The 27,622-nt window shown below is 41.1% G+C and overlaps 1 protein-coding gene across 1 annotated transcript in view; it reads right to left on the reverse strand.

The window, feature by feature from the left end:
• The window catches only part of suclg2 (succinate-CoA ligase GDP-forming subunit beta), an 84,265-nt gene that overhangs the window by 31,450 nt on the left and 25,193 nt on the right, over window positions 1-27,622 (reverse strand). The window contains exons 3-9 of the mRNA XM_053442613.1: window positions 16,500-16,599; window positions 15,343-15,433; window positions 13,685-13,837; window positions 12,602-12,691; window positions 11,773-11,869; window positions 8,108-8,269; window positions 6,374-6,516 (exon numbers count right to left, since the gene is read on the reverse strand). Of these exons, the coding sequence (XP_053298588.1) occupies window positions 6,374-6,516; window positions 8,108-8,269; window positions 11,773-11,869; window positions 12,602-12,691; window positions 13,685-13,837; window positions 15,343-15,433; window positions 16,500-16,599 (836 nt within the window). The remainder of the gene's footprint in view (window positions 1-6,373; window positions 6,517-8,107; window positions 8,270-11,772; window positions 11,870-12,601; window positions 12,692-13,684; window positions 13,838-15,342; window positions 15,434-16,499; window positions 16,600-27,622) is intronic.

Here is a 27,622-nt window from a genome sequence, read left to right on the forward strand (position 1 = left end):
GACGTTTCACCTCTGTCATAGTGTAATGTTTTATTTACTGTGCTTTTCAGACGCCAACTAAGTAGTTTTGAGGGCAGTTCTCTAATCTGAGGACACGGACTATAAAATCTGAGAGCATGGTTTAAAAACTGCTCACACACACTTCTGAACCACAGCCTGTACATTAACAGAGGCTTGATACCTTTGTATATTCAGTATGTTTCTCGAATGGGTGATTTGTGTCAACTTATTTGCTGCAAACTGGATTAATGCAGGCCAATACCATTAAAGTGAGCAGTGTGACATACTTATACTTTATGTATATATTGCATCTATTTGACTCAATGAGATCAAATATCAGACGCCATCTATGATTCCATCATGTTCCAATTACAGCACTGATATGACATATAAAAAAACTAGGCCAAACCCCACATTTGCTAACAAGGTTACATTTTTATAAATAAATGGCAGTTTAAAAAGCTTAAATTGTATTTGGAGAAATCTCAACAACTTAAATCAATATTTTGACACAACAAACATACATCTGCTGTAAATGTAAAGTATATTCAATTTGTTTCATGGTCCCTATAGGCTTGTCTATTTCAATGTGTGCAAAAGAGAATGAAATAAGAGAAACGGAAGAGAAGGAAGGACAGCGCATCAACTCCACCTCATTCTATAGATCTGTCCTTCATTAATGTTGCACAAATGAGTGTTGAACTTTGGTCCCTATATGTAAGAGGCTTTGAATCAGCAGCCTCGGGTGCACCTACACACCCACAAGCTATATGCACAAATGAAAACACAATAATACAGTGGGCTGAAGAGAATTGCAATATGTACCTACACACAGAGCAATTACATTTATTCAGCTGTGGGTGAATATATATTTCAAGGTCTAACACAGGGTCAGTGGAGTCTGGGTTTAGCTCATAACACAGGCTACATTACTGCAGCGATTTTAAATGTGCTGGAGCAGAAGAGGTCCCAAGATACAGGAAAAACCCAGCCTATATCTGTCACTAACACAGGACTTTAATGCACTGTAAGCAAATCTGCAGGAAAAACCATTATATGAGGTGGAGCTTTTTTCATATAATGGCAAACCAATGCAATGACCTAAACAGCCCATAACTGAACAAATAAGAAATATATCAGGCAGAGAGTCACTTCTCCCTTAAAGCACACAGCCGCCCCCTAAACTATCTGCCTTTTATAAGCAATGCTCATTCTTCCTCTGGCTTGGCCTCAATATGGAAGCCCCAGTGTGATGGCTGGGCTAAGTACTCGTCCCTCCATGGCTGGGTCCCTATTTAGTACTTGTATAATATTCTACACGCTGGGAATAAACTCCATTACCGTGGTAGCATGTTTTCTCCCTTCTCTCCTTCACTCTTTTTCTCCTTCTTTCCTTCGCTCTGTGGCTTTACGTCGCTCGTGTTTATAACACAGGGAGGTGGCATCTCCCACAGGTCTTCCGCCTCAGGCAGAGGGGATTTATTTCCCTCTAAAATAACACAGAATGGGGCTGTCACATCACAGGTGACTCTTGTGATTAAAAGCTGTTGGGTTCCATGGGGGGGCCGCATGTTTGTGCAGATATATGTATGACGTAGGTGCCACAACACAAGCATGTTTTTCGCACCCGCCTGTGTTTCCGTGTGATTTCCATCTCTGTCGTTTGTCGCAACATTCAAGAGACACCGCCTTGTAAAATAGGACTGTTTCTCTTCTTTCCTCTGCAGGAGAGGATGATGCACTTTTCATAACATTATCCTCTGGTTTGAACCAGGGGCACTGGCTCTCTGTTACTTCATACATGTTGAAGCACATTAGACATGGGCTCAGACATCTCCATACGAGCATGAGAAAGACAGTTCCTGGGCTCTTACAGGATTTAGCTAGCAGGCATGCAACTGACGGGAGCTCCTCACAGTGACTTTAATAGGATTTAGCTGGATGAAAGGCAACAGGGAAGAAAAGAGGGCTACAAAGAAGCAGAGGGATACAAAGAAGGAATAGGAAGACGAGGAGGGAGGGGAAGACCCAGTTGATGAAATAGTTAGATGAGAGATTGGTAGGTGACACACCAGAGTGCCACTACTCAGTAAATGTCCAGGTGAGTATCACCGGTGAATAATATCAATAAAGACTCCTTGAGAGAAAACAGGAAAGAGGGCTGGAGAGGGAGTAACAGTGGTGCCTCTCCTGCAGAGGTGGAGATGAGACTTTGGATGTTTTACTGCGACAACGAGGAGAGTGGTTAAAGGGGGACCACAGGTGAGTCAAAGCAGAGTCACTGAGCTGGAAAGAAGCAAAATACTCTGGCACTTTTCTCAGGGGCTAAAGCACCAAGGGGCAAAAGAAAGCAATGTGATTATGCAACATTAACAAATGCACATTCCTCCATATTTGTCTGGGAGGTGTGTGACCTAGCTGAAATAGTGCTAATTGGAGCAGAGCATGTTGCATGCCTGACTGGTCTTACACAAGGATGCGGCTATAGCATGGAACAAGCAGGTAACAACCCAGACCGCAAAAACAATGGAGGCTCATGAATCCAATGCATAGACGATGGGCATGAACTAAGGATAAAGGTTTTAAAGATTGCAGATCAAAACAAAAAATCAAATAAATGATTAGGAACTTAAACAAAAATGTAACCGTGGGACGTCATTTCTCTCTACTGTCACAACACTGCTAATCCTTTCGATAGAAAATGTTAAACACCTTAATTTGTGGTGAAGCCATTTAACTCTACTTTTAAATATATCAATGTTGAAATATATATATATATATATATATATATATAGAGAAACACATTGCTTAGGTTTAGAACAAAGTATTAGCACAAAAGATATTAAATGTGGCAACAAAAAGAGAGCAATATAAAAATGGATTTTAATTTGTGATATACATTTTTTTTGGTGTGATACAGCGACAGCTCTAATACAGACACACTAACAATAATGTTTTGCTGTATAAAAATGTCATAATTTACTCAAAAACAAAAAATTACAGAGAATAGCCTTAAGCCCTAAGAACAAATGGATGTTGAGATGGACAAAACATCCATCTGCCACTTTTCAGTACGACAGAGGCACAAGGCAATAACGAGGTTATTTGGCTGTTGGTATTTGCTGCCTGGTCCTGCTTGCCTACAGGTGATGTGAGGGAAACCTCAATAAATTCAGCCATTCTGTCAACAAACTGTTCCTTATGTGGATATGAAGAAAGTGGAGCTATTTATTTTAGCATGAAAAATAAATGTGTCTACGCTGTTAAAGCCGGGGGCCAAAATTCAACAAAGCCGAGTTGTTTAGCAGAGCGACATAACATCTCACACATTAAACACACACACTAGGCTACACAATTGCGTTATGATTCCATCCTTTCTTCTGATGATATAATTTGGACTATTTTTCCATCTTCATGTTGTTGCAACTTCAAATACAGTATCCCCTTTCTTTCAGAGAATAATAATGTTTAAGTTAATGAATGCTGTGCGGGTAGATAGAGAGGAAAGTGAGGTAAAAAGAAAAAGGAGGCTTTGTCATCTCAGGCTCCGTCTCTGCTATTCGGTGCCAGCAGTAGACTCACATCGCTTCCACTCGTCTCAGCACAATGAGCCTGAGACTTCAAAGCGGAGACCGAGAGGGAGAGCGCGAGAGGAGACAGAGCAGAGGGGTGGGGAGGGGACAAAAGTGTGGAAACTGAACGAGGAAGAAAGATGGAAGGAGTAGACGGACACCATAATACCTGTTTTTGGGGAAATGTGTGTTGTCATTGCAGCAGGATATTCCCTGCTGCACCATCTGCCTGGCCGCTCGATGCACTTCTCTCTTTTCCACAGCACATAAACTATTTAAATCTTCCCAGTCAAAAGTCACAGTGGTCTCTAATAAAAAGAACAGACTCATATATATGCGGCATAACAGTAATGGCCTTCCCTGCAGCAGCTATTAAACTCATTTCATGCCGTGCCGGTGAAAGCAGGCGTCCTCGTGCTCCAAACTATTAACTTGGAGGAGAAGAAATATTGTTCTCCCATCTTTTAGTGCAATAACAATGAAAAATGTGAGGCTTTGTATAAATAATCAACAAAGGGGTTGGATATCTGAAGACCATGAGTAATGATTGTCTTTAGAATTAAGATAAATAGGACATCATATCTTATTCACGAACTAAATCAATACTTTTTGCCTCGTCACCTTCACCTGGCTGATGTTACATTTTAATATAAAATGCTCATCTCATATTTTGGACTTTGGGAATGGAAAATAAAAATAAACTAAAGGCAAATGAGCAGCTCCCTCTCTCATTCTTACTTTGAAATGATTAAAATTCCATCCACATATCAGAGCAGGTTTCTCAACTCCCCTTGTTGAAATGCTAATGGTGCTTACAACCCAGTTTAATGTCAATCCTACTTTACTACCCCCCCCCCGTTGGGGAGGAGCGCCCTATCTCTATTTCCATACACAGCAGCAGGAGGGACAGGCAGCAGACTTACTCCCCCATCTTGATCAGGGGAATCGGCCCAAGACAGAAAAAGAAGGAGGACCAGGAGGAGGTGGAGGAAAGTCACTCCTGTGGGGTTTTTTGGGGGGGGGTGCAGATTTTAAAATCAGATTTTTCCTACCTTGGTTACAAAGGGTTCAATAACAAGTACAAGTTTTCTGTTTCCATCATTGATCACAATTATTCAGTTTTATTTCCCACCACACGAATTCACTGAACAGAATCTGCACACAGTGGAAATGTGAGTAAGGCAATATATCCCCTGCTGGGGGGTCGTGGTTGGTGGGCTTTAACATTGGTCTGTTCACTGCTGTGTGATAAATATGGTGCAGATACTGTTAATGTCATTTACAGGCCCTCACCACTAACACTGAGAAAAAACATCCAACTGTGTATTAGGTATTGGATATATTCAAGTATTCCCATAGTGTAATATTGACAGAAGCTTTATTTTAAGAGCAGACTATGAAAGACAAGCAGATTATTGATTTATCTGTGTTCATAACCTCTATATTATTTTTAAAAGTTTACATTAATCAAGTGATCCAGCAAGTTTAGAAAATCGACATGTAGATATGTTAAGGAAACGTCTGAGTTCTGTAAACTGTGACAGCTTGTGCCTCAATAAACTGTTGAGGTGCATTTGCTGTAGTATTTCATCTCTAGTAGATCTGTAACCGAATCTAGCAACCCTCAAATGAGCAGATATATTAGCGTGAAACGTATGATTTGAAAGCATGTACTGCTGAATCAAATTAACAAGTGTCAATAAAATTAATTAGTATCAACTGCTCATCTTCATCCTGCACGACCAAGCTGCGTCAGAGCTGCTTATACAGCGGCAACTTGAGGCTAGTGCAGCGGTGTAGGAGTGACAGCGAGGAGGAGGAGGTGGGTATTTGCAGTGCGATGACTGTCAACACGCAATCAGCACTGCAGTGTCGTTACAGGGCTCATATTGTTTAGTTTGGACTTATTAGCTTTCTGAACATGGAGCTGAATCACTTCTAAAAGACCCCAAACTGCCACCCACTAGAGCTGCGAGCCTTTCAGAAACACGCTTTGATTTGAACTTGTTTATTCGATTTTTGTGCCATCTATAGAAAGCCAAGGTCTTTACAGAGGAGAGTTTTGATATGCCACAGCAAGTGAAGACGAAGGCATATAATCACACAGGCTGCCAGAGTCTGCTTCACTCAGCGAAACATGGACATATGCCAAGGTCCCTCGTCTAATGATTGCTGTTGTCTCAGTGACAAAGCACTAACCAGACAGACAAGGCTTTATGGATGTGATATGACAAGATGCATGATTGTAGCATGAAATACGATTCATCAGGTGGCAAGTCCGCTTTGAAATAAGCAATTATATAATTAAATAGTAACTTAATTCTGCATTTGATTGAATCAAGTTCAAGGTTCATACACATTTTGAACAATGGATTTCCATGACTTTTCAATAACTTTAAACCAAATTTCCAAGACCGAACATTTTGTGAAATTTCGGTGTATACGCGAAAAAGTGACAAAATGTAGCATTCAAACTAACAATGAGAATTCCAAGGCATACAGTATAACTTAAATGACACAAACCCAAGTTCCCTGCTTATATTTTGAGCGTATTTCCTTAAAATCATATGAATTATTTAAAACTCAGCATAATGAACGACATGAAAATATGAATGTAACAAATTTCCATGACTTTTCCAAAACTTTTGGGAGATAATTTTTGCCATGACTTCTCCAGGCCTGGAAATACACATTTTAGAATTCCATGACTTTTCAAGGTTTTCCATGGACGTACGAACCCTGCAAGTTACAGTAAGTACAAAGAAACATCAATCTTTTTTGCCCCAAGTATTTGTTCCTACCTTAGGATCAGCAGTGAGCATCTTAAATGCCTCGTACACCTGCCTCTCTTGAACTCCTCCGCCCAGGTCGAGGAAGTTAGCGGGCTTTCCCCCGTGCAGGTCAATGATGTCACATGTGGCCATAGCCAATCCAGCTCCATTCACTGTGAAAATTCACAATGTCAGTTCAAACAATTCGCGAAAAATTGTTATTACCAAAAAACTCAAAACAGCAACTAAAAAGCGGATATATAGGGTATCGAATATTTTTATTATATATTTACTTTATTTACTCAGAGTGAGGCTTATGCCAGGCATGATGCCAGTGTTAGTGGTATTATAATCTGAAGAAGATAAAATGTAGTAAAAGTATTTAACTAGCATTAAAATTTCAGTCGGCCAATGTGTGTAAGTGGAATACATATCGTGAACCATTCATCTAATCAGCTTCACACTTGGCATTCGTATTGTTAAGAGTCAAAGGAAATAAGTTTTGTTGCATTTGGAGCGATTTGGATATGTGATACGATATTAAACTTTGAATAAACAACGTGTGTACAGCTCTCGCAAGTCTTCACTTGTCACAACTCAATTACTGCAGGTCACTTTAACAGTTTCATAATGAAAAACTGCAACCAGCAGCATCACAGGCCAAACAAACAACCAATTCCAAACAGACAGTTAAGAACGAGCACTGCTCTATTTAAGTATAAAAGATTGAAACAAAAGTGTATGAGTGTAAAATGTGATGCCAACAGCAGTGAGCTAATTAAAATAACATCACCACGCTGAAAGACGGATGAAATGTACTGTAAGAACCCTCATAAAAGAAACTAGCAGTAATTTAACAACCAAAGAGCAAATGGCAGAAAAAAAAGTCACGCATCAAAAGTGAATCAGCTGGAAATCTCCTAATCAGGAACATTCAATGAGTGAAGTCGAGCAACACAGAAAATGTTATTATGACTCGACACTCTACTTCAGAGAAAAGAGTGATGATTAAAAGAGGTTCTGCTTTGCTTCTCTGCGGCCCGTGTCATCATTTAGCCAACTGCCTGCGCGGCTACCCTGCTGAGTTGTGTGGGAGCCAAGTGCACACAAAACTGTCTTACCTCATTTGGTTTAGCCAAGCTGAACTTGTGTCCTGGCAAGCTCCCCGACCGAGGTCTCAATAAAAGGGAAATTTGCTTTAACAGCTGTCACTTTGGTGGCTCACAGGGCTCTCAAGGAAGCTGCAGGGCCTTAAAAGCTGTTGTTACTTTAAGAGAGGCTGGGAGCTGGGGATGGAGGATGGATGGAGGGGAGGGGGGGGGGGGGGCAATGCCGTAACGCTAACAGACATCTAATGTGTTTATGAGGCTACGGGGTAAGAAGCGTGAGCACCTGTTAGTGCTGCTCCACACTGTAAAAGCTTTGATTTATGACAAGAGAGGGGGCCTTTAATGAGAATGCTAACAATCTGGCTCACTGGAGACTTTCTGTGCGGATTATAGCTAATTAGAATGCATTGGTTATGGCAGCATTCCTTCTGGAGTCTTCAGAAAGCTGCTTGTAAATGTGGACTGGAGGAGAGCCCAGGCAGCCTTTACTTTGACTAAGTTTTAACTGTGTCCGAGGTTTTCACTTATGTGACTTCCGAGACGCATTAAAGCCTTGTGTCAGAAGGGGGTTCGCATTTTCGGTGAATGTGTGTGTGTGTGTCACTGTCTGTGTGCAGGAATCAGCCTGTTCTGTCATGAAGTTTTGTTTCCGTACCAAAACAAGCAATGTTTCCATCCAGTCCGATATACTTGAGGTCCCACTTGGCTGCCTCCGTCTCTGTGGGGTCGCTCTCAGCCATGTCGTCCATGGCAAACACGGCCTTCTGACGGAACTCTGCGTTGTCGTCGAAGTTGATCTTTGCATCAAAGCAAACCACTGGGGCAAATGACATGGAAGAATTGTGGATATGACAAAGACAGAGTTAGGAATAAAGAAGGCAACAGAGGAAACACAAAAGTGAAACAGAGGAAAACGGCAGGCGAGGGAAAAGGGAAGAGAAGCAGGGATTCTGACATAAAAAAGCTAATTATGATTTCTAAAACCTGAAATTAATGAACAGAGGAGTGTCCCTTTGGCCTACCTTCCTTAATTACTTCAGAGGTGGGCTCACCAAGGCATGTGTTTTTGACATTGCCTCCATGGAATAGACCACTATAGTAAATTGACTTCAAAGAGAGTACATTTCAAAGAGAACGCAATCACAGAGCTACCTGAAAAAATATCAGGGTAGAAATGTAATAAATTAGTCGAAGAGATTTCTCTGTACACAACGGCACTTGTGACTGTAACTCAGAAGAATAGTTCAATGTCTAGATGAAATGCGCTTCTTTGCATTTTTGCAAAGACGTAAATGAGAAGATTGCCACCATGCTTAGCTTAGCATGACTGGAAATGGGAGAAAACAGCTCGCCTGGCTCTGTGCAGAGGTTGGAAATTCTGCTTACCAGCTCTCCTAAAGCTCTTTAATTAACTCTTCTTCTTTCATTTGTTCAAAAACAAGCTGTGATTTCCAACAGAGCTCTGTGGCAGACACTGTTTCTTAGTTAGGCACCATATCCCTAAAAGTATATTGTTTCCTTTATGGTAAGCTAAGCAAAGCAGCTGCTAGTGCCAGTTTCATATTTGAGACACGAGAGTGGTATTAATTTGATCCAATTGTCAGTAAGAAAGTGATCAAGCCCTCTCCGACTCATGGTAACAGATAGGCCCTGTTCAGACATGGTATGAACATCCATCCTGAGAGATCCGATCACAAGTGGTCAGCTTTAGGTTCTTGTGTTCACACCCTTTATCAAAATGCATCCTGTACCCATCTCTCTGACCACTTCAAACAGGATCTCACTTCCGCTGCCCTATATGTAAATAGTCACGTACATCATTAGCATTCGCGAAGACCAAATGAGGTTTTTAATCAACTGCAGGGATAACTCCTTAAGTGGTGATTAGTGTTGATATTGTGGCAGTGACCACAAATAATTTAACATATGGACACTGAGATGCATAAAAACCTTTTGTGTCATTTGTGTCTTTGGGAAACTGTACAAGGTCAGAGGACGTCAGCTGAGTAGGAGGTCCTTCGTATGTGGCCCAGGACACATTTGCATTCACACAATGTGGTTGTGATTGGATCTCAAGATGCATTGAGGACGTATTTGGTAGGGTTGAGATGCTGACCCCTTCTGATTGGATCTCTCAGGAAGAATTTTATTATCAGGTCTGAACATTTTGTAAATGCTTGATTCAATAAATTAAGTTAAACAAATCTGAGTTTACAACTTTGAGGTAAATTTGAATTTGTCTACCCATTTGGTTAAATAACCAAGAGAGCAGCCATACACCTTCAAACCATTCTCAATATGGCCGGTATGGTTTGAAGAGCTAGTATATTAATAGTAGAAATCCAGATACACCACACAATAAACAGAAAGAAAATAAGGGAGCATGGGAATTGACTTGAGAAACTTAAAACACACATTTAAAACACACGCAGAGACACACAGCACATGCAGCAGGCAGCCTCTTGTGGGACTAGGGAGTGGACACACTGTGTCCTGCAGGTAAAGTAGCTCTCCCACTACACTATTCCCTTTGTTTTATTTTTGACACATCCATTATTGCAGTCCATCGACAAAATAAATTCAGCTATTACCGAATGAGACACAAATATACAAATTTTCCACCCTTGAGAAATTCTCCTTTACGATACACATCTTGTCAAAATGCCAGCCGGAAAATGGCTACGCTCCCTTGTGACATGTGAACAAATCGAGCCAAAGAACGAGAGTTGGTTTTAATGTGGAGCTTGTCTACACAGCACCACCTGAGCTCAAGCCAGTTTCTCTCTCTGCTGCTGGGAAAAGAAAACTCGCACCTCTCTGCTGTATGAAAGGAGCCATTTTGTGTTATTGATATTCATAAGGAATCACGAAACAACAAACTTCTTTTGTCAGTCTTTGATAAAGCATACTTTGAACAAGAATCTGATGTTGAGCAGACTAAATAACATCAAAGACGTGACGCAGCTGCAGCAGGGTGCTGTACTACGTCTCGATAGCACTCATCACAGTCAATCTGTGTTTAGGTTCACACATAAGACGATCACTCTTATTTCTTAGGAAGAAAAAACAAAGTTCAACTCAAGTTCAGCATGAGCAGCATCACAACAGCTACACTGGGCTTCATGACGGTGTGTGATGTCTTTGTTATATCTGAATGTAGAGCATTTGAAATGTTGAACCTCCTCTCCACCTCCTGATGTTGTCGAGTGGTGACACGGCGACTGATATTTATTCTTACCCCTATCTGCTTTTAAAATTAATTCAAGTGTTATCATCTCCCGGGGAAAATGCAAAGACTATATCGCCGGGGACTGAGGCAGAGTCTGAGCTCTTGATTCGATAGAAACAGTAATCATTGCTCTACTGGACAATACATTCTTTCTCAACCTAATTGGTTAATTTCAATTTAATCTCACACTGAAAATTAAATGGACGAGGCTACCCTACTATAAATAATCCAGAATGGTTATTTCTTAATGTTCCAATTTGTTCTAATCACCCTTTCATTCATTGAAAGTCATTTAACAGAACTATTCCAAGTTAGTGTACGTGAGTCGTGTATTTCTACTAAGACAACTCAGACACAGAGGTAAGAGAATAGCGTGAATACTAAGAGTTAAAATGTTGTTGAAGAATTTGACCACTTATAAAAATAATAATAAGTAAAATATATTTAAATAAAACCTCAAATGTAACATTTTGGTTACTTTAAAGAATCAATATATAATCCGTAATTGTGGATTTGAGTATGTTTAAGAGTGTGACGACACAGTATGTGATGCTTACAAGATGTTTTTCTACACATACATAGAATATCCCTGAGTGGATACTGATAACGGATGTGCCTGTAACCGCTGCTGTAATTTCTAGTTCCTCATTACTAGTTGATGATACACTCACTGCCTTTAATTAATCATCAACAACTAAGAAACATCAACATCAACAACATGAAAATGGAAAGCTCCGCTCCCTGCAGCATCTTGGATTTGGATCCAGACAAGAAGCTGACGTTAGTATGTTGCAATTACAAATCCTTAAATTCATTCAGACCTGAGGAGGTTGTGTCTCTGTAACTCACAGTAAGTGATTAGTAGGCAGCTGCAAGTTCATGCTAAGATGTCTAATTTTCAGCCATGTCTAATTATTTAAGGTGTTTAAATATCAGAGAGCTTTAATGTGATTTAGGAGCACTTATTGACAGGAGGGGAAAAAACATGAATGGATGCACAGACACACACAAGTCAGAAGCCAAGTTAGTACACAGACACACTCAAACACACACACTCACATAAAAAAAGCACTTTCTATGATACAGGGTACCTTGTCCTTCGGGAGTCTCGCCGAGAGGATTGACTTCGACTTGAGTGGCGTCAACTTTCAGGAACAGATCATAGAGCCTCTTAATCTGATCTGCTGCCTGCGTGGTCCACAGAGGACAGTAATTACCTGATGGTTCGGGTCTGAGCAGCCGGCCGCGCCAAGGCCACTCAGCCTCCGACACAGGCTACATAAAACATGGCAAATCACCTTGAACATCACACTGTCTGAGCTTGTTTGGCATGAATGTGCATGTTTCTGAGCAGGAAGGGGAAATGTGATTCGCTTGTTTCAAAGAGGAATGAGGATGAGAAAATAATACATGTATTAAAACAAAGACTATGATCTAATGTAGTTGCTTTAGATAAAAAAAATTAAGTAGATTTAAATTTTTTTGTGGTTTAAAATGTCAATACAGGTACTTATCATAGAATATTGGCATTGTACAGCATCAAGCTGTAATTAAACATTGCAGCAGCTGACTCTTGGTTACGAAGAGAGGCTGACAATGCAGACACTTAACAATCTCCTGCCCATTTAAAATCAATGCCTATTCACTGTCCTGCAAAAGAGGATCTCATACAATGGGATGCAACCAAAGCGTAAACATCTTCAACTCTCAGTTAGCTTCTAACAAGCAGTTTCTGAGCTAATCTGGTTTCTCGTGTCATGAATGAAAAATACAAAATTGTGATCTGATGCCTAGAGTTACATGGACTCTAAAGCTAAGCACATGTACTTCTAGTGGGTTTTAACCTGAGCTGTCGATGTGTTGTTTTCCTTTCTTGACTTCATTTTGCATTGTGGCTTTAAAGCCTTCAGCGCCCATTACCTGTCTCTGCAGAGGTCCTTTGAAACCCAAATTAGTTGCCATGCGGAGCGCCTGGTCGTCGCGCACGCCTTCGAATATATCTATGACTTCCTATGAGAATTGCAGAGAAAGTGATAGAGGGGCAGAGAGAGAGAAAAAAACGTTGAGAGGGAGTGAGAGAGAATGGGAGGCTCAAACACTGGGCTATAATTTGACACAAAGTGAATGTTCACATTAAACTGCCGACATCATAATTAAGTAATGGCAAGCTGCCAGACATGGAAAAAATCGACAGTTGGGACTGAAACGGCGGATTTATGATCGTTAGTCGCTCGTATCTTTGACTTTCAGATAGATAACGTTTTTTCATAGATATAAAACTGCATGAGGAATTTCATGGTTTTCAGCGGTGAAGAAAACAAAAGAATAAAAGTGAAACTGACTTTAGCAGGTATGGACAAAGTCTGTATAAACTCTGGACTTTTTAAAAATGAGATGAGTGAAAGGTATACTGCGCTATTATGTTGATATCAATACCACAGCTGTGGGATGCCTATATAATTTGAAATCTTGAGCAGAAATAATGGATGATCTAAATGTCAGCTGGATCTTTAAAATCTGCTGCAACATCTGTGGACTATAGTAAAGGAAGGATATACATAACGTTTGTAAATGCAGGCACACTCCATCTGTAATGCAAACATTATACATCTGTTAACAATGTCCCGTTGCCAGGTAGCAAAGTGACTAAAGAGGAATACATTCTGTAAAGGGAACCTAATTAATAGCAATATGAAACACAGAATGCTTTTTTATGTGTGTCTGTGCATATTTGTTCACGTTATGCGCCAATGTTTTTTTAGCAGTGTTCAGCTGCTGAGCGCATGAAGACAGGACGATATATTTAATTTGTTTGCAGAAAATACAAACAGAGCCCAGCTTATATCTGTAAGACTCACTGAGTGATCAGGTCCTGACAAGATTTCAATACGTTTAAGTTACATTGTGCTTAACAAGATTTAGCATGCACTGTTTTTTCGGCAGAAAAATATCACCGTCGTATTTATCTGATTTGATATTGCAGCGTAACAACAAATCATGCACCTTAAAGATGAGTTCTGGGGTGCTGGCGGCCACCTCCTCGATATCCATACCCCCCTGGGGGCTTCCAACCATGACAGGACCATTACAGGAGCGGTCCATTAAGATGGCAAAGTATGTCTCCCTGCTAATGTCCAGGGCCTCAGCAACCATCACCTGGACATGGCACAGCAAGAGAACATGGAGGAATGACACTATGACACCATGATACCAAGTTTACGCAGTTAACAACAACAAAAAATTAGGATACATTTTTATCATTTCAAATACTGGATTCAACACACAGGCAAGTAAGCAGGTTAAATACCTACTAAGCATCTCTCAATGAAACCCATCTTTTTATTGAGAAGAGTTAGTGGGGGGTGTCACAAAGGTAAGCAAAGACAGGATGCGAGCAGGGGGCTTTTGGGGAAAAAATTTATGTTGAACGGTTGTGTAAATGTGTTGCAAGTTGTCTAATCTAGATAGAGTGGTTTTGGACAACCACACCTTTCTTGTGTTTCACTTATCCAAGCACATGAGGATGGATAACCTCTTAGCTCCATGTTTACAGACAGCTCTCCTACCTCAGTGCAAAAAAGTCATCCACCAGACATTCAAATGTTCTCCTACATTTCCTGTCACATGAATTGGAGCCTGATTCTGTCAAACTAAAGAGAGTCTTTCCCTACTATCCTGTTTTGTTCTTACTCATTCTCAAGGTTCTGTCTCAAATATTCCTCTTCCACAACCATCATTCACATCTGTCCTGTTCTTCTCACAGCATCCCTCTATCAGTGTCATGACAGCAAATCCATGTAGCTGCAGAGGTGCTGCCCCAGTTTTCTGTGGCGTCCCCTGCTCTGTGGAGCACTGAGTAAAGAAAGGGCTGGGCATGTTAACTCTGGCTGTCATCTGATACACCAGCCTCTGACTGCACTATCACGTCGCTTGATCCTTCAGATTAGTGGACAGCTGCTCTTACCAGGTCTGCTACAAGATTTTCTTGGTGAGACAATTATCTAATGGCCAATTCAAGTGTAAGTTTTACAGTTAACTACATTTTTCTGTTTACCTTTCTCTTCTCAATCCTAGTCATGGAACTATTTGGGGGATTGTTATCGTCTGGCTGCTGCAGGTGCATTGTGTAAAACTGAATGAAAAAAAAGTGTGACACTCAAAAGTGTGACACTCATTTGATTCGACATAAACTCTGCAGGAGTGGGAGCTCCTGTTGGGAGAAGCAGGGGTAAACAAACATGGGGGGGTAGAGACAAACAGAGAGTGCAGGACCCACACAAAAGCCACAGAGTGAGAAGGCTTCATCACCTGGAAACGTCTGTTTAGAGGAGGCACTGCATGCAGCATGCGAGTAGAGAACATGATATTCCTGCTTGTTAGTGGCTCATGGAAACACTTTGAATTAATATTAGGTCTTCTATTTATTTAATGAACTATAGTACCAGAAGCACAAACCCAAAGTAAACAACAGTGGACAGCTTATTTCTACAGTGAAAAAAATGTAATATGAAATAAAAACCCATTGAGCCAGACTGCCTTCACGGTCGTTAATTTTACACGACTGTATTACTGGACTCAAAATGCCTTGAAATGAGGTCAGAAAACAACAACAAAGAGTAAAAAGAATATATTTCTTTCTTTTCGTCTGCACAGTGGCTCACCATTTTAACTTTTACTCCATCTTTAGGCGTCTGCTTGGTCGTCAGGTTAAAACCCAGCATCTTATTTGCCAGCTCACCAACCACTGCAGGGCTGAAGGAGAGAGGTTATAGGTCAAACAATTTCCTTTTTAAGTCTTTTTTTTATAAAAAAAAGAATAAAACATCACTGAAAATCAGACACTGGCCAAAAGAAAGCTGAGGAAAGCAGGTGTACTGCCAGATGAATACGTATTTATTTATCTCTCCAGAGCTTTGTTCAGTTGAAGCGAGATATGCCTCAGCACTTTCTGGGTATCGATGGAACATATTCTGACAAAGCACAGCTTTGAAGACACTTGGTACATGTACACATCACTGTGAATGAATCTCTACTCATTCTCTCTTTTTTAAAAGCAGCCTGCATGCCGAGTCTGCTTCTTTAAGCCTGCTCCGGTTTTGTAAGTGAATACAAATGAAGCCAGGGGTTGAATTCTTCCTTTGATAGATTAGAGGAAGATGAACTGCGCGCTCATATCACTGTCTGGGGACGATGAACTTTAGCATATCTCACTTTGAAAAAGTTTCCAGCCATTCCAAACCCTGAGGTAGGCTGACGATGATACATGTCCGGGCCAATTGTCATAAATCACCTTTTTGCCTTTAAGGCATCAGTTAACGGCAGACACCATAACTAAAAAGACAGCACTGTGTCTGTACATGGGAACATGGTGGAGGGGAATGTAGCATCTGAGCAAAGAAAATTTCTTTCAAGGTGTTGTTAAGCCTTTTGAAAAATACAGAAGATCTCAGATTGAAGGAATACAGCGATCACACTTTGTAATTCAAAGCCAGAACAAAATGAACCTCAGCGGCAGCACAAAACCCAATCAACCCGAGAGAGGAAAACTCAGTATGGGGTGCATAACACTTCTGCTGACCTTAAAATCCTTTTTTCAACATTTAATTGAGGGTAGTTGTTCCAAAACAAGACGCTGAAGACAGAAAAACTGTTTATTTGCAGCACAAGTAATCCTGACTGTGTCTTTGTGCCTGGGGAACATCTTCAGAGAGCTCTTTGAGCATCCTCACTCTAAAAGCTGCTGTCGTCTGAAAAAAATAATACAAATCTTCCTCCTGCAGTAACTCACAGTGCGAGATGCACATAGGGGCATACTTACTCCTTAGTTAAGTGCACTCCACCTTTAAGGCCACTGTCGAACACACCCTTGCCTCTGCCACCAGCCAGAATCTGAGCTTTCAGCACGATCTCCTTGGCATCTGAATGAAAGAGAGAGAGAGAGAGAGAAAGACAGGGTTAAGGGAAAGAAAGACAGAGAATGTGTAACAAAACACTAAAGTAGACTCAGCACCATGAATGCCCCCTTGAGTCTGCCACTTATCCACAAAAAAGTAAGTTTATACACCAGAGCCAGCAGTACTATTAATTACAGTAAAGTGTAGGAATACAACTGGACAGAGAAAATGTTTTAAACAACGTTAAAAGTCTACAACCATGAGAGGGACTTTGTGAAACTGTTCTTATGCACAGAGATGATTTAAGTGAATGGCTAATGTTGGTTTACTGCTAAAATGTTCTAGTTTATTGGTTATAATGTTCAAGATCATAGATTGGTGTGCTATATATTAGCATTTGCTAATTAGCACTAAGCAGAGTAGAGACTGATGATAAGTATTTGGCCACCAAACAATCAACTGGAATATTGAGACTTACTTGCAGCACGAACAGAAAAGTCAAGCATCATCCATAATAATCTGTGCAATATGGATATTTGGACCAAATTTCAGAGCAATTTTTGGATATAATTTCAATGAATTAAAAAATGTAAACTACATTCTCTCATGATTATAAATGAATGTCTGTAGAAAATTGTGTTGCAATCTCAAGAACCATAATGATAAATGCAAATGCTTTTTTCACAAAAAACACGAAGCAGAAAATACATGCTCTAATGTTTTCTTGAATCAAGTTCTATACATTTGGTTGTATTGTGTTTCCTTTTGATTAAGACTTATTTTATTAAAGTCTATGATTTAAGTAAAAGATCAAGCCTCAATTACATTTCTTAATGGTGAAATCTTAAGAGTTATTACCATTTCTTAAAATATATATATATGAACTCATTGGAATTTATTTATTACCTAATATTAGTATTAGCTCCCAAAAGTCGCACAATATCTAAAGGTTTACTTGGGTTTTCTTACAATTATTATCCAAGAGCACAATTTGAGTTCAAGAAGCACTTGCAGGACTGTTGGAAATCGCCACATGACCTTGCTCCAACTATTGAACCAGACACCATCCCCTTCTCTGTCACTGCCACCTTGTGAGAGCTGCAAAATCAGGAGGAGGGCCCTCTGCTCTCTATTCAGCTACCAGCATTCAGAATCTCCTTCTATTCAAATGGAGCGAGAACACATGATGAAAGATGGTCGCTGGCTAGGTTATTAGTATCTAAGTGGGGGAGTTCAGCCATTGACGGGTGTCTGCCATTGGGATGGGAAGTGGGTGGTAGGGAGAGTGGACGGGGATGATCCGTGGAAAGTCTACAAAGACACCTTGACCTTGGGAGGGCTGGAGACAAGTTGCTCCCTTCACTGAGATGCAAAAAAGTGCACAAAACTCGACAAACAGGATGGAGTGGAGACAGGAGCTGGTGAGCAAAGAAAACCTAAGAACTCTGAATGTGTTCACTGCAGCTGTAGTAAGACAAGGACCCCAAGAAAATAGCCCCTGACAGCATGGCAGGGATTAAACTAACACTGTATTAGTGAGGTCCAGTCTCTGCGGAGAGGGGAGAGAGGGAGAGCGCGAGAGAGAGAGAGCGAGAGAGAGAGAAAAGGTGTGCTCTTATGCAAAGGGATTTGAGAGGAGTCATAAATGAATAAATATGTTAATAAAAAACTGCTACTGCGCAAAATTAGAAAGAGTTCAAAGCAAGATGAAATAGTGTCCTGCGGGCATGTGCAGCAGAGGGGGACAGTAGAGAGAAAATGACTTCTCTTGTAAAGAAAAGAAACAAGTGCAAAAAACAAAGGTGCAGTCCAAAAAGGAGGTTGCATTGTTTGAAGTGTGGACAAAGATGAATCGTATCGACCCACTGATGATGACCTTAAAAAAGCTAGATGTGGTTCTAAAATGACATATTAATATATTAAACAGCGTGTATTGTGCCAGGAAAGGTAATGGGGTGAGAAGGAGGCAGGTGTTCATTCCTGCTGCACTAGTAATTGATAGCAAACCTGCTTATTATGCGGCACACAACAAGATATTGTCGCAATATCAGCAATTATGAATGGGCACTGAAGGAGCAATGTGCTGATAATATGTGGAAACTTTATAAAAGAAGAGACTAACCGAGCGGAACGGAAATGTCAATGCATAAGAAAACAAGATTTTCCCACTGCAAAAAAAAATAAATCTCTGTTGAATTATATAAAATTATCCTCTGATTAACAGTGGAACACCACACTCGGTTGGAATACATGGGGGGGGATAATAATGGCCTCAAAGATCACAGTGTACATGGTGCAAGGTAAAGACCAGGGTGACCATTATCTGGTAGTTTGACAGTCTTGAGATGGCCTGTAACAGACAAAGGTTGGTCCTTAATGAGTGCAGAGCAAAGTGGAGAGCGAGCGGGAAAGACAGTGGAAGTGGTAACACCGGAGACAAGTCCTGCTTCTATGTTGAACCCAGTCACTGTGATGCAGTTAATCAGTAAGGACATCAGCGAGCACGGATGGAGAAGTTCAAGGTTTTCATACAGTGAACAAATGCAATAATAGTCCTGTAAACTGAGAGCAATAAGTACATTCCATAGGGCAGAAATATATTGTGGAATCTTTCCAAAATGTTTCCTTGAATGTATGTTTTCATTACTTGCAGTATGCAATGCCTGGCGTACAGATGTACTACATGCATAAAACATGATTTATTGACTTTCTACCACAAAAGATTCCAAGTAGCTGCTACAGAACGTGATTATTAGCTCTCTTGGGGAAAGGGACTATTGCATAATAGTCATCTACTTCCATTTGTATCATACATGACCTACTGTGAACATGCAGAGAAAGATTTTCATCTCCATTTATTTCCTATATCTTGGGGACACAGGAGGAGATTAACATCGCACAACATCTCCAATCACATCACATGCAATCGGAGTAATCCGGTTATCATCCTCGGGCCTTACTCATTTCCCAGTAATGAGTACAAATCAACTCCCAGTCTGCTTGCCAGTGACAGCAGCTTGCAAAGAGGATGTAACTCCTACAATCACCGTCTCCTTCACCCTTTCTCCCTTTCTCTGTTCACTTTAAAAAAAGGCATACCCCCCCTGTGCTCCGTGTAGCCCATGGGTGGCCAGCAGCAGAGTTAGCGTTGGTCTGATATTTAATTAAACCTTCGAGGCTGTGCCATAAGGGAGATTCTGGCTGGTATGGGACAGACGTAGGCTGAGTGCCAATCCAGAGAGCGAGAGATGTGTCTACCATCTGCATGAGGAGAGTAAAAGATCATGGTGGCTCTCCCCATCCTGCATGTGTGTTGAAATGAAAGTAATGTAGCAGCTAAATGGAGAGGACTAATCAAACTCTTGGGAGGGAGGAAAAAACAAACACAAACTAACGCAGCCACAATTCAACACCAACAAGAACCTGAGCCTTCCAATCAATAACTGCTATTAAAACTACAGGGAAGGGAAAAAAAACACAAACATACTTCTTAAGTGTTAGTCGCTGTGCTCATTATAACTGGACTCTAGGTTATGCTGCATGACAGTGTTGACTGCTTCATGGAGCAGGTGGAAACTTACATAAAAAAAAAACGCAGAGGTATTTATTTCTCGGAGACCATTAAAGTGTAATTCATATATTATAACTTATAATTCAGGTGGTAATAAAGTCCTGTAGAGTAGACGAAACAACAATCTTTGACTCCAGCTGCTTTCATCTTTTGGCTCAATTAGGTTGTCAACTGCATATTGATAGCCACAGAAAGCGATTGGAGTGACTCTCGCTCTTCGCCACAGGGCCTTTAGCTGTGTCACAGCCATGGCTCACTGATACTGGGAACTATGAAGTCATAACGTACTGTAGCTGAAAGTATCATAGACAATGAAGGGAATTAATAACTCAAAACAGAGCTTTGCAATTTGCTTTAATAATTGCATAAGCATGGAGGTGAATATGTTCATGCTGTTCCCCTTGCATGTGTATTAAAAACACTTCTGTTAAATATTGAGTTTAATTGCCTGAGATGCAAATTATGTTTTTTAATTACACTTTGGAGCCAGCAGGACTAGCAAATGGAGCAGGCCATATGTATAGTTCTGACTCCAAGTATGATGACTTTGTTCAGTGGTCAAGCTGATATTATTCGTAAACTTTTACCATTTCCAATTTTGCCTGCCTGTGAAAAGGCCAGACAAAAAATAGCTCTTCATTCATGCATTGATGCCGGATGAACCGGAAGGAAAGATAGGGCAATACAATCTGCAGGTTTTCATCTACCTTGACATATAATGGCTTCGGAATTCTTAAAACTGAATATATTTGCCAGTTCGGTTGAGGTTGAAAAGTCAACACGCAGTAATAAATCCAAACACCGCTCTTGCTAGTGGCATGTCTGTAGGACCAAATGTTGGGACTTAAACAAATCAAATTTAGATATAAAAAGTCAGAGGTAACAACAGTAGGACTCTCTGTTCCCCACAACTAACCATGTCGTTACCAATTCACTATCTTGTCTGGTTAATCCCTCTGTCTCTGTGGCCATCTCGGACTCTAATGATGCCATCTCAATGTCCGTAAGGCAAGGAGAATATCAGTGTCCCAGACGGACAGTGGCCGCTCTGTGTGATACCTGACTCCTCATTAGAGGACAAGTCCACCTGCCTTTCAGACATAGAGAGCACTTCTAATGATATCCTGAGATGGCCCTGCTCTCGTCTGAGTGACAGAGAGGTGCAGTTCAAACTGCTGGCAGAGAGTTTTTCATTGCCGTAGAAACACAGAGGTGACGGTAATGATGATGATGTCGTGGAACAATGGGTGCTAAAGGCCCACAGCGGTATCTTTATGGAGATTCATTCATCTTGGAAGCCTCTGTGTAAAAAGAACATGCTTGTTTGAAGTCACATCATGAGAGAGTTAACTGGGAAAAATAAAACCCTGGCTACAGACTCTAGAAAGTCAACGAAAAAAAATGTTTCAAATAAGTGAAAACATGAGCTTCTCACTAAATAGTTGCATCAGTTCAGCACCAACAATAGCAGATACAACTATAGAGCTACCGACATCTGCTGCTGCTGATGCACTGATGGCCAAGAGGACTCGTCACAGTCATTTCCACTGGTGAGTAATGAAGCATACCTGATGGCTCGAGCTCCCTACCAAAGAAGACAAGAGTGTTTACACATTTTCCCTCAACCACTCTTTCCATCTTAACTCAACTCTTAACTTCAGGCCATGTTAACGCATCTATGTGGGCTGCATATATGCAAAATACCCTGACAACAAATAATATGCGACATGTTCACTTCTTCTGGCACATTAGTATCATCCTAATATGGCAGAAGGATGTGTGAGAAACAATTCCAAGTTTCACCCACAATATGAATAGGTTAGGGTGCGTAATGAGGAGGTGGAAACACTAAGCTGCTTACAGAAATCAGGCCTTTGAGAGACAGGCCGCTTTACCCTGCAAAGCCTATTTACAGCTGTTAAGATAATTTCAGTTGCATGGCTTTTTCTTACCAAATCAAAGACCTCGGAGGCAGCTAATGTATGGGATGACAACAGGTCTTCGGAGAGGCCAGAGAATTGTGAATCTTAGCTCCTGTACTGTCCGTGTGCTTGACTATGTTTTTGCAGATTCTCATTATTGTGTTTCCTTTCTAGAATGGGTTTTTTAATTAATCTGGGGACGTTTCTGCCAGGGGGCCACTTTGCCCAAGCCTTTTTTTCTTTCTAACCAGACAGTCCCCGTCTTTTCCCCTCATTGGGTGTGTGTGTTGTCTTGGCAGGTAATGAAGACAGAAAAAAAAAACTGCAGACAAACAGGTGTCTTTCTGTGTAACAGGCCAGCCCTCCTAACATACGAGAGGAGGTGTTCTGTCCATCAGCCGGAGCCCTGCAGGGAGTGGTTGCGGTGAGGCAGGGATACTCGCACCTTGCTCCAGCTAACTCGCTACCCTCGTTTATTTCATCTACAATTTGATCAAAGTGGCAAACAAGGACACAGATGTGCTGCTGTAGTGCAGAGGATAAGCAGGAGACAGTGACAACCGAAGGACAGAGATATGAGATGGTGGGGCTAAAAAGAGAGAGAGTGAGGCAAAGGAGGAGGGAAAGGTCACAATGTGTGGGTAAATGCGAAAGAAAGAGCAATGTTGTTTTGACTTGACATTACCAGTTAATAGCTATGGAAATGAGCCTCAACCCATTTACGTAGAATTTATGAACATAATACTCGTTTCAAACTCTGGCCACGTAAAAGCAGCAGGATGGTTAATGGTTGTAAATTGATCATGTGAAATTCTCCCATTAGTGTGCACAGACCACATCAGTCTCATAAGTATATACAGTATACGCTTCAACAATAACAGTCAATTATTCCACAGCAACGTCAATTCAGACTTTGTTATCGTAGAAATGCATAATTTTGTTCTTTTGCAAACTGCACATTTTCACCAAGATGCAGTTTTGAGTGTTAAATGAGTCCCAGGTGGTCAAACACATCATGTTTTTTGTTAACTTGCCCGACCACAACGACACCAGCTCACTCATTTGAAATAGACATGATGAAAGCGACCCTTCTTTCTTGTCAATGTTGATAATAGCCGTTACATTGAAAACATTGGAAGGGACAATGGAAACTGTTCACTAATGGAAATGGAAGATGGCAGCGATAAAACTGCAATACCCCACAAGACTGAGAGCGCATATTCTTTTGAAGTTCAAGAACCCATTTTAAGATTGGTTGCCGCGATAGATGAGCAGCTGCTTCAGCGGCCTCTATCCAGTAGACCAACGAGAGGACATGACATGGGCTCCAGCTGGTGTACATTCGAACAGAAACACACAGAGCTCAAAGAGGGTCTTCTCACCCCTCATCACTTCAGAAGCATACAAAAGGGACAGGGTCGTGGGCGAGCCAACTCCTCTCAGCAGTAACTGCTACTGTCAGCGCTTTTCACCAGAGACTCTGCCTGATTTTCTGAAAGGGAAAGATGAAAGTGGTCTTAAAAGGCGCTTGAAGTGTTGGAGTGCATGAGGCGGCTCCAGTGGGGACAGTGCGAATGAGAAGGGAGGGGATGTGCAGTATGGAGAGGTCTGACTATGTTTCATGCTTTAACCATATTTGACAGTAATATATTGTCTGTTCCTAGTTTAAAAGGAAGAGGAGTCCCATGTGTCTTTAAGGTGGAACACATGGCCTATTTTTTTTTTTTTTAGTGTGCACGCAATTTAACAGATAATTTGTCCATACATATACTTTGGTGAGATTTAATTGGTATCACAAAGAGAAAGTTGAGCATAATAATATTCAATGACATAGGATCTTAGCTAAATTAAAATCCAGGCAGGTAAAAAAGGCACACAGAGGAAAAGTAATAGAGAAAAGAAATGTCACTACATTGCCGCTTATATATTCACTGCTCCATGAAGCATGAAATAGCCTTAATAAAACATCCAATTTAGGGCCAGTATTATCAAGATAATAGCTCGATCACTGAGCAAGTGTTGGGACAAAATGACATAAAAGACCAATTGAAACATGAGCGATGCTCATGTGCCACAGTATCCAGTATTATGCAGCCATGTCCGGGCTTCAAAATCTATTAAAACAAATATGCAGTACAAATCACTCGTCAAATCATTGACGATCAAATAAACTTTGTTGATCATTTGATTTATGTGTCATGCAAATCTGTCGGTATGTTAATTTGAATTGTCATGTTTCTCTCAACATCCATTAGCCTGACGTTGTCAGACTCACAATTCTAGTCAGAATGTGAGTCTGAGACCGCTCCATTGGGCTGTGATTATGGGGCGTGTTTCAACTGACCAGGAAGTAAAATTCTTCTTCGCTCAATTGGATAGACCTACAACCAATCAGAGCAACGTAGTATGTGACGTATGCTAAGCAACGCATTGTGAGTTATTTACTAACGCCGGGTTCCCACCGGACGCTTCAGCGCAGCGCCAAGCCTTAAATAACAGCTGGCTCCCATCCACTCCCATGTTAAAACTTTGTGCCGGTCACACCGGAGGCTGAAGCACCGCGAGGCAGCCTTGGCGCAGCGCGGTGCTTCAGCCTCCGGTGTGACTGGCACAAAGCCGTGCAGCGATCTACTGGATCAACGGGTGATATTATTAGCGCTGCCCGGCGGTTCAGCGTCGCTTCAGTGTCCGGTGTGAACAGCCAAGCGCCGGGGCGATAGGGATTAGCGCGGTGCTTTGGCGTCGCCTCCACGTTCTGTGTTCCTCTTTCAAAATGAATGCGCTGTCGATGTCTTCTAAAACAGACTCAATGGCAGCATCTACACATCTCAGCTCGCCAGCGGCAGGCATGTTTGTTGAAAACGAATTCAACCCAAGGGCACTTTGATGACGTGGTTGATTACGTTACCGTTGATCATCTGTCAATCATCGTATAAAGCCCGCCCTGACAATCTGATTGGCCCGGTCGGGCATAATTTTTTCCCAACGGAGCGACTCCAGACCGAACTGCCCGACCAAAAATGTTGTGGGCGGGGCTAAGTTCGTCTGGCATCCAGGCTAAACATCCATCTCCATACCAAGATATACTCATCGTACTATCAGTGAAAATTAAAGTTACAAGAAAATGACTGATATTTTCTCAAAAAGCAAATACAACTTAAAAAGACTCAAAGTGATGAAGTGAAAAATGACACACATGGACAACCAAGTCCTCTGAATGGCTGGTAGTGATATCCATAGTGGGGAGGAGCCTTTCTGTGACAGATGGTACTGACTAGACAGTGTATGGGGTTGGTGGGGAAGCATATGGTGGTATGTAGAGGATCTCATACACCAGCGCCAGGCCCAGTCGGAGGTGTAAATGCTTCTCTGCACCCTGCCACAGAAAGCAGAGCTGTTGATACCTCAGCAAGATAAAATGTGGAGGCGCACCAAGTGTGATAACGGGTGTTACGCCATATCTTATGTGACTTCAGCATTTTTTTCCCTCCCTATTACTAATAAACCACTCTATTGTATCACCAACACTGACAACTTGTTTTTTAGAGATTGACTTCTCTGAATGTTTTATTAAATGCAAAAAGTCAAAATTACCATTTTCCCCAACAAATCCACACCTACATTCAACATGATATTCTTGCAAGATTACTGTTAAATATTTAAACCTTTGTGATATTTAATCCACAAGTTCAGAAAGGCGTGGATGTATAGAATTGTCTGTTAATGCACCGCACATTCTGTGCTTGACCGCTGTTTTCTGGTCTTTGGCTAATTTCCACACATGTCAAAAGAGAACAGCAAATGTACAGTACCTGCCATGAACCCTAATCATCTACCTCAAGTGTAGAAGGATATTTCGGTAAAATAGTATACACTTTCCTCTCCACACCAAAGCACAGGGTTTTACAGCCTGTGCACTTCCCTTCTCCAAGCCCTCTATGCCACTGGGTCTTTTCAACATGCCCTTGGCTCTATGTCTGGTGTAACCCATGTCTCTCCACACTGTTGAAGGGGAAACAGTGGATAAGTCTGGAAGTCCATCCAGCGGAGGTTGCTGTGCAGGGAGTCTCCTCTGTACTTCAGTGAACAATGGAAAACCTATACCATACCAGACTTCATCGATAGAGATACAAATATCACCCATCCTCAGATGTTGTAAGAAGCCGGCTGTGTAGCAGACATAAGTAATTTTAATCTTTAAATTATCCAGAGGAGCATTTACTCAAGATTTTATCCATGCATTGTATCTCAAACTAATCACAAATGCTCAGGTGTCCCTTAGATTAAGGCATTAAAGCTTAATACACTTACACTTAAGTCAGCATTGTATGGATGGATAAGATCCTAGCTCCAGGTTTACAGTGAGATCTGTCTTTATTTGTAGATCACAGGCCAGAGGCATAGAGGGGGTCTGAGCTGCCACAGAGCGCCGACAACTAAATGAGCAGATTGAAAACAATCACTTTAAGATACACAAAACAAAGCGCCTTTGGCCTTGAGCTACTTGTATTTACACATCATCTGAAGCACAGCGTGACGCTCATTCTCTTGACTTAAGGGCTCTTTATAATCCACAGTACCAAAAAAAGAGCCTCTCTCCTTTCTGGCAAATAATAGGCATTATATAGCCAGAACAATAAAATGCTTTATTTTTTCTGAAGCATTAAACTTATATTTACTTCAGCTACCTACATTTGTGTGTTTTCAAGCAATTCTGCCTGAGACATAAATATATTGCAGGTGAACACAAGCAAAGGGAGTGGATCCCATATATCTCTTTCTTTCCCCATCTCCTAACAAACACTCACATTACAAACAAACCTGCACATCTGTACGCACACACACAAACACACAACTGCCTCTTCAAAGAGTTGGCTAATGTCAAGGTAGCTTGCTATTATTCAGTGAGCAAACATATCAAACTTGCTATGCCTCTAATAAGCACACATGAGATTTGACAGCCATGCATAAAAACTGCTCTGTTTACACTGAATATTCATAGCCAAGTGAAATAAATTAAAATGATTCCTACCTCTGTTAATTGTCATTCTGGCAGCGAGGCTGTGCTAAGCACAAAGAAGAGAAGAGGTAAGGCAGAGGTAGAGTGAGGTGAATAAGGAGTCGGAGAAATGATTTAACTTCAAAAACTGAGAACGTGGCAGAGAGAACAAAAAATATGAATATACAAATTGCAACACAATTTTAGGACGATGGCAACAATAAAGAGGGACAACATATTCCCAACTCAGTGTATATATATTCGCTAGTGTATGAAGCCCCCATTCATCACACAGGCTCAATGCAGTGAAGATCAGGATCTGAAGCGATGTTTTCTTCTATCGCCGCTTTGTCAATGAATGATTGCTTGGGGAGGCAGGAGACATGGCAGACATGATGGGCTCTCGCAGCAAGGAAGGAGAGGGAAAATGTGGTTTGGATTTAGAATTCAGGCTGAAAATCCATCAAGATTTGTTCAACAGATGCATCTGTCAAACAGGTGGCAACGAAAAGTGGACTGCATAATCACATTCTTTTTGGTTGTAACTGGGCAAAG

Source organism: Pleuronectes platessa, chromosome 2 (genome assembly GCF_947347685.1).
Source record: "Pleuronectes platessa chromosome 2, fPlePla1.1, whole genome shotgun sequence".
In the NCBI taxonomy this organism is placed as follows: domain Eukaryota; kingdom Metazoa; phylum Chordata; class Actinopteri; order Pleuronectiformes; family Pleuronectidae; genus Pleuronectes; species Pleuronectes platessa.